The following is a 7,674-nucleotide window of genomic DNA, read 5'->3' as shown; positions in this document are numbered from 1 at the left end:
GGGGTGGGGGGGAGTGAAAGTGGGTGATGTGGGTTTTTTTGTCTTATATAATAGCCAAGGGAAATCTAGTTTAAACCTAAATTCACATAGATGGGAAAGGTATAGCTCTCCGTCACCCTATTTAAAAAAAAAAAAACTACTAAACTTTTCTGAAAGTTTATTTAGTAGCTTCCTTGAGCAGTTTATTGTGGAGCATTTTTTTTTTTTCTGTGACATTGGCCTCATTAAAAATTATGGTTTGCCTTTAGTGGATAATTTTGTTCATTGGTTTCTTAGAGAACCTTGGTAATCTTTGAGTTTCCTGGGGAGTATGGTCACATGACCTGGCCCTGGCCAATCGGTGTGTTCCACCTCCCTGGCCACTGTGATTGGCTCCGGGCTGGGGCAGTGCCCAATCGGGGCCCAGGGCCGGGCCTCACGTTGGAAGCCAGGGGAAGACGAGCTCTCGTCCTGCTGGGGTAGGGGAAGGGGTGGGGCCGGGGGAGGTCAGGCTCCAGCAGTGGGAGGGGCTTGAGGTCCGCCTGCGGCAGTTGGTGACGTTCCTGCTCCCCTCAGGGCAGAGCCGCCGGCCTGAGAATGAGGGCGCTGCTGAGCCCAGGGGCTGGGATGGCCCGTTGCTGCTGTGGTCCCAGAGCTCCACCCGAGACCTGAGGGAAGCCGTCTGCCCGTGAGTCCTCTCCCGCTTGTCTGTCAGCTTGTTTGAAGCATGCTGGGTTTTCTGCCCAGCTGGCTAAGGGGAGTCCCTGGAAATGCAAGGGTGTGGGTTTTGGCAGACTTCAGGGAAGACATGCCAGATGAGCCTGGGAGACTCCAGCTTAAGCTGGATTCAGGAGATATCTCTTCGGGCCAGCTAGTAATTGTAGGATAAGCCTAATGAGTCTTCACAGGATGAAGAGAGTAACGTGCCAAGGTAGCAATTGATGTCCTCATTCGAGAGGATGAAGCTGGTGCTCAGAGAAGGGGGGAACTTGGCCACAGCAAGGAGGTGTGCACCCAGACAGAACCCCCCAGATCCGGCCATTGGAGCTCAGGGAGGCCACTGGTGTGGCTTGTCCCTGTGGCAGGGCCCGAGGCAGGCAGCCCACCCTGATTCCTGCGGGGGCCTGACTTGGGAAGTGCCATCTGGTAGCTTTGAGACTCACCAAACCAAATTGCACTGGAGAGAGGAGGGACACCTTCCTTCATCCACCCCCCACCCCCGCCGGATTCCCACATACCCTGACCCCTTTCTCTCGATTTCGGAGCCATTTCCAGAGTCCCGCTCATATGACCTCATTTGAAGTGCACTGTGGACGGGCTGCCATCTGCAGCTGCTACCACAGCAGCCAAGGGCTTTAGCTCCCGACTACCTCCCTTCCTTTGGAACTTGGGGGCCCTCTACTCCCCACTTGCACACCACAGACCTTTGCTGAGGATTGTGGGGACCCTCACTCAGTTTGCAGCACATTGTAGCCATCCCTGTCCTCCCTTGAAACTCAGCTTGTGAGCTCCTTTGGAGCAGCGTGGCCCACCTGGCTGCAACGGAAGAGACACAGCTGACAGTGAAACAACAGCTTAGATCTGAGAGCCGGAAAGCTCTGTCAAAAGGGACCTCCCTCTTCACACCGTAGAGGCTGTAGGAGCCGCCAGGCTTTCGGAACCAGTGCTGGGGCCAAAATGACTCCACAGCTGTTTTCCTTCCTGGGGAGGGTTCTGGCTCGAGCGGGAATGGCTCAAGTCTCCTAAGGTTCTGAAAGCCCACTGTGTGCAGATTCACGGTACACAGAGAGGAAAAGGTGGAGTCCTAGCCTGGAGGTGGTCACAGCTCACGGATGAGCCAGGCAGGCAGGCAGGCAGGGCATGAGAACACCTGAGCTGCCTTCATGAGTGAATGGTGTGGGGGCAGAGGAAGAGAAGCCGGTCTGCTCCCTCGTGTGGTGCCCAGGGCAGGTTGTCCCCAGAGGAAACCCTTACGACGGTGAGGACTATCACTGCTGTTTCCCAAGGGGTTCCGTCGGTGCGTGTCTTCCCCGGAGCGGTCAGGCCGTCTCTCAAGTACACTGGCCATGGGCATTGCCTCTCCTTGGAACTTCCCATGTGTTTCTCTTTTTTATGGAACAGTGATTTTCTAGAGTGGTTCTGGGCCACAAGGATGTTGGGTCATTTTCTAGCCTTCTGTCATGAAGAACGCTTTCCTGGGCATGGGGGTGGTTTGTTGTTCCAGCTCCCTTTCTTGGCTTCTTTTGGGAGCTGGTGCAACAAGAGGAGCTCAGCCTCTGCCTTCTGGCTGAGATGTCACCCTTCAAACAGCAATGCCTGCCTGGAGATAATGATGGCAGTTGCCAAAAGGGCTTCGTTTGGCACATGGTATCTTGAAAGGACGTACACCGTCCTTTCAGCTATCAAAGGCTAGTTCAAATGACATAAAAATGAGAACTCTCCAATGGAGTCTTACAGTAGGTGGAGAGTCCGAAAAACACTCCTTCAGTCATTTCGCTGAGAGTCACTGATTGGGGACACCAAGAATATAGGAAGGAATGCAGAAAGAAAAGATGAAATTGTGTTCAGGATCGGGGGGAGGGATGAACAGGGCGTGCTTGCCTTGAATCCAGGCTTTGTTGCGGGGTGGGGCATAAAGATGGAACGGGTCTGAAACTACAAAGTGGTGATGGTAACACAGTATCACCAGAGTTACACAACAGTGTTCCCAGATTGCAACAATGATGAAAAAGTTTACTAATCCCAACTTAACCAACAAAAATACAGGAAACCATACAAAAAATAAAACATCACCAGAAAGGTGGAAACAAACCACATGCAAAGCAGTTCAGGGGAAAGGAACTCCATGTCCCCTGGGGGCAGACCGAGTTGCCGGCATCCACGGTGAGCAGACAGGGATGGAGGCTGCAGAGCCGACCGCTCCCCTGGACGTGGTGTTTCCGGTAAGGGCTCTGGGTCTCTGTCCAGAGCGGGGGCTCTTTCTCCCTGCAGGGCTGGGTGAGTCATCGTGGGCGTCTGGGTGTTGCACGGGAGCCAGGGCAGGCTCTCCCTGCCGAGGCGGTGACTCTTCCTCTGCCTCGGGTTCTCTTGCCAAAGCCCGAGCAGGTAGAGGTGCACGTGGAGGTGGAGGTTCTCGCTGAGGGGGTGGGACATCAGTGCCTGGGGCTGGGGGTCCTGCAGGCACGGAGATCCGATCTGCCCGGTGTGCTGGCCAGTACCCAGCTGGCCTGGTGTCTCTGCGAGGGCAAGTCTCGCTTCTCCATCTGCCCTCGGTGGATCCCTGGGTCCTGCACCTGGAGCCACCACCTGTGTGGGGACAGGTCTGGGAAGTGGAGCCTGGTTCCAGTTGGAGGCCAGTGCTAGAGCTGGGGGAGAAGCAAAGTTTGCCCACAGGCCAGCCTTGGCATGTGCGTACCCCGGGACAGAAACCTTCCAAGAGGTTCCCAAAGAATACCCAGCGTCAGATGTCTTTTGGGACTGAAGTGTGCAAGATGGGGGGCGGGGGGTGTGAGGCCAGCGCTTGCTGCAGGCCCAGCAGCAGCTTTCGAGGACTCGTCCCTGTGTAGCTCAGCACCCCTCCCCACACACTCCCGTGCACCAGCCCCAGCGTCCTCACCTCTGTGCTCTGGCGTGCTGGGCTCCAGGTCCTCCTGGTGCCTCAGAGGCCAGGGTTCTCTGGACTCTGGGTCGGAGCCGGGTGTGCTGAGCTCCGTGGCAGCCTCAGACTGGGCCGCCGGCTGTATCCTGGGCGGTGTCTCGGCAGCAGGCCTTCCCCACCTCCGCGTCTCCCCCGGTGGGGCTGATGCCTCCGTGGGCACGCTGACCTGGAGCCTGCACTGGGCCTTACGGGCGGGCGGGTGGTGCTCCGACCCCTCCCTCTGGGAGCTGGATGGGGTGTCCCCGTCCAAGGCCTCATCACGTGGGAAGCTCTGCAACGACAGTGACCGTCAGCCAGCCATGCTGGGAGTTTTCCGAGCTGGGCCTGGCCAGTGGAGCCGCTGCTTCTGCCTGCTCGAACTTCTCTTCCCAGAAGGGTCAGAGACGTGTGTCTGCTCAGATCCCCACCCGGGAGGAAAGAGACCCATCTGAGGGTGTGAGGTCAGCCTGGCCGGTCGGCGCTGCCCACACTCTCCCCATCCCGCCCAGCCTGCTCTCCCCTGGGGTGTGGACACAACTTGTCCACAGGCTTCTGACCCCACATCCGCCTGGGCTTCCTTGAGGGAGACACAGCCCGAGAAACCCGCATCCCCACACACAGGCAAAGGACCCGGTGTTTCCGGGTGGCATGGGAGAGGTGGCCTGGCCCGGCCTGGGGCTCCCCGTGTTACCTTTCTGTTTCTCCGGGCAAAGGGCCAGAGGCCTCTCGGGGGTGTCCTGAGCCAACGTCGACAGGGTGCCCACGCACACTGCCTGTGAGCTCTCCTGAGGCCCCGGCCTCTGGGCAGGGGCAAACAGCAGAACATCTTGGCAGCAAGTGATCTGGCTGGGGGCTCCTCTCCGCTCTGGAGGCCTGGATACCCGGATTGCGGGTTCTGTTGGGTTCTGTTGCCGGCAGGTGACATCATTTCCTGGGGTTCGTGCTGAGGTCCCTTCCTCAAAACTTCCCAAGGGAATCTCTGGGTTTCTGACTGCTCGACCACCCCCCTTAGGCCATGTGCAGGCACAATGACACCCACACGGCCCAGCCCACAGCCCTGGGGAGGCCTGGGTTCAGCCAGGGCCTGAGCTCCGAGGACCATGCTGCTCTCAGACCAGGCTCCTTCTTCTCATAAGTGGTGTGGCCCTGGACAAGCATATGCCCCTCAGGGTTGCCCCAGTCTCTCCATCTGCAGAGTGGGGGTCATTCTCCCATCTGCTTCCTAGGTCTGTCGGCCTACGAGCAGCTCCATGCCTTTCCACCTGGGGCCGATATCACGTGGAGCTCGTGCGCTGAGACTTCCGAAAGAAAGATTCCATCCAGGGCTGACACAGCACAGAATGGGGCAGAACGAGGCCTGGATGCGCCGTGGAACCCAGGAAAAGGCACTCCCCCTCCTGACTGTTTTGAGACCCCGCATCCAAGTTGGAGGACCGAAAGGAAGACTCGAAGGTCTCCCTCTCTTATAGAAAAGAGTAGCCAACTTTCTGGTCCTCTGTTTCCATTGAGATTCTGTTCAAGGGTCCCAGCTCGGCTTCTGCGGGTGGCTGAGCTTCTAATGGCTCCCTGCGTTCTTGTCTTTTCCTCTCCAAACCTTCCGTCCTTTTCCCCCTTCTGGGGTGGAAGGGCGCTGTCATTGCTTCTACCTTCGAGACAGATTGAGGAATAGTCTGGACCATCGACTCCTTTCCTCTCTTTGGTTCCGTGTCTCTCTCTGGCTGTGTCCCTCTCTTTTCCTTTCTCAATTCCGTCTGTGTCTTCCTCTTTCTCTCTCGTGTGTGGATGGATGGATGGATGCTAGGGATGCACATGTATATGATTAGATGAGGGTTATGTTTTAGGGATAGGTTAGAGGGAGAGAAAGGCTTTAGGTCAGAGTTGGTCATGGGGGAAGGGTCAAGGGTGGTGGTGGTGTTTCTTGGAATCTGAGTGCTGTGCATTCTTCGTCTCTTTCCATATGAACCCCTTCTCAGATACACCACTTGCAAGGAGTCTCTCGTGTTCCGTTTCCTATCTTTTGCATTTGTGAATGCTTAGCCTCTCTGTTGTGAATAGGTTCCATTGGATGGAAACCCAGTGGTGTACTTCGTTTACCTCTTTCCCTTACTTGAAGAGACCCATTTCGACCTCCGCCCAGCAAATGGCAAGGAGACTCTGATGTTAAGGAGCCTTTGACCTACGCTTCTTTCTAGCTATCTCATGACCTCAGTCTTTAGGGTGAGGTTTTTCCCCGATATTGAGGTGGTATGAGATCAAACCCAATAGCGTTCTTCAGATGTAGCTGTCTGGTTTTCCCATGGACATTGATTGAAGAGGCTTTCTTGTTCCCATTTGGATATTCTCACCGTCTGTGTCAGAGATGAGTTGACCATGGATGCTGGGGTTTGTTTCTGGACCCTCAACTTTATTCCATCGATCTGGATCTGTGTGTGTTGTTGTATTCCCAATAGCATACTGTCCTGCTGCTGCTGCTGCGGCTAAGTCACTTCAGTCGTGTCTGACTCTGCAAGACCCCATGGCCTGTAGCCTACCAGGCTCCTCCGTCCAGGACATTTTCCAGGCAAGAGTACTGGAGTGGGTCGCCATTGCCTTCTCCGATACTCTCCTGAGGATCCTAGTTTGGTCGTCTAATTTCCTTTCACACAACCTTGGATGTCCGTATCGGGGCTTTTTCGTCGGATTGTATTGACAATGTAGGCTCTTTTCTGTTTCCGTACCCCTTTTGCAATTCTTTGTTCGGTGCGAAAATGCATTGGCATTTTGGGAGGAATAGCATGGAAGCTGTGGATTGCCATGTGGGGCTGTGACATGATTTTCCCTATAGGAATTCTTTCAAGCCCTGAGCACAGCTTCTCTTTCCAGTGATTGGTGTGGGCTTGATCTTCCTCCTTCCATCTCTCACCGTTTTGTGAGAACAGGTCCATCCTTCCCTTCTGGGGTAGATGGACTCGTGGATATCACTTCAGTGAATGGCATTGTCAGTGGGGGTGATAATTCCCTTCTCATTGGAAGACTTTGCTGTGAGTATTAGAAACGCAAGTGACTTCTCTTCCCCTTCCTCCCTGTCCATGTCTCAGAGCCACCGGGAAACAGAGGCCTCATCCACGGTCACACAGGCCTGAGGGGGTGCAACTAGACTGTTGTTTCTTCAGGCCCTCAGTGCTGGACATCATCCGGGATACTCTGTGTGTGTCTTCCTCCGTCTGGTGTCCCTTCAGACCTTTCCCTAGTTTTCACAGGCTTGTTGTGTTGGCGTTCTTTGTCTGTTTGGAGACACATCCTTGATAAGCTTTGTGTTTCCACTCATTCGTCTCGCGATGTATGACCTGTCTTTTGCTTTTGTAATGAGGTCTTTCCCACAGTAGATATCTTTGATTTTGCAAAGTCCACTGTATTCTCTGGGTTTTTTTTGTGGACTGCCTTTTAGTTTTGTGTGTGAAGACTCAAAGCACGTGTCCGGTTTCTGCTCATTGTTCTTCTAGATTTGTGACAAGTTTTCATGGAAAGTTTGTCTAGGGATAACTGGAAGTGAACTCGGTGTAAGGTGTCAAGTCTCCATCTCCATTCATGTCATCCCCTGCAGTTTCCAATTCCCTGTTCCTGAGTGGTTTTGGAGATCTTGTGGGAAGGTTGGTTGCATTGGAGTTTGCATTTCCACCTTGATTCGATTCACACTGTTCTGCCCTCAGGGACACTGTCAAGGGGGAGTTAGGAGCAGCCTGCACTTCCAGCAGTGACCACACGGTGGGGCGAGTGCTGCTCTCCCCTCTGGGAGCCCCAGGCCACAGGCATCCCAGTGAGGAGCCAGCTCTGTGCTCAGCTGAAAGGAGTTAGTCTCTCAGGAGCCTCGGAGCCCTTGCCTTTGGATCACCCAGGGTGGGCATTTACTGGGACAGAAAAAATTGCCCTGAATTCCATGGACGGAAGAGCCTGGCTGTGTAGAGTTGGTGAGTTGCCGTGAATCAGACACAACTGAGGACACAAAAATTCAATAGATTGAAACACATTTTGGGGGTGGGGGGGAGTGAAAGTGGGTGATGTGGGTTTTTTTGTCTTAT

The 7,674-nt window shown here is 54.7% G+C and overlaps 1 protein-coding gene and 1 long non-coding RNA gene across 2 annotated transcripts in view; one reads left to right on the top strand and one right to left on the bottom strand.

The window, feature by feature from the left end:
* Positions 1 to 554: 554 nt before the first annotated feature.
* The window catches only part of LOC145527653 (uncharacterized), a 9,839-nt gene continuing 2,719 nt past the window's right edge, over positions 555 to 7,674 (top strand). The window contains exons 1-2 of the long non-coding RNA XR_014069825.1: positions 555 to 5,068; positions 7,306 to 7,563. This is a non-coding gene — a long non-coding RNA (uncharacterized LOC145527653). The remainder of the gene's footprint in view (positions 5,069 to 7,305; positions 7,564 to 7,674) is intronic.
* Positions 2,692 to 4,774, bottom strand: LOC145527577 (uncharacterized). The gene is made up of 2 exons (XM_081545685.1): positions 4,308 to 4,774; positions 2,692 to 3,908 (listed from the first exon to the last, which is right to left on the bottom strand). The coding sequence occupies exons 1-2, from the start codon at positions 4,716 to 4,718 to the stop codon at positions 3,339 to 3,341; spliced, it is 981 nt and encodes a 326-aa protein (XP_081401811.1). The 5' UTR covers positions 4,719 to 4,774; the 3' UTR covers positions 2,692 to 3,338.

This window comes from Giraffa tippelskirchi, chromosome 11 (genome assembly GCF_054371585.1).
Source record: "Giraffa tippelskirchi isolate mGirTip1 chromosome 11, T2T-mGirTip1v1.2.pri, whole genome shotgun sequence".
NCBI lineage: Eukaryota > Metazoa > Chordata > Mammalia > Artiodactyla > Giraffidae > Giraffa > Giraffa tippelskirchi.
Note: the sequence above shows the minus strand (reverse complement) of the source record. Positions and strands in the feature narration are given on the sequence as shown.

Excerpts from the sequence above, each read along its gene's own strand:
- LOC145527577 (XM_081545685.1), bottom strand. The coding sequence starts at position 4,718 with ATGGTCCTCGGAGCTCAGGCCCTGGCTGAACCCAGGCCTCCCCAGGGC. Across the intron at positions 3,909-4,307 it reads TTGCCCGGAGAAACAGAAAG|AGCTTCCCACGTGATGAGGC; the intron begins GTAACACGGGGA and ends CTGTCGTTGCAG.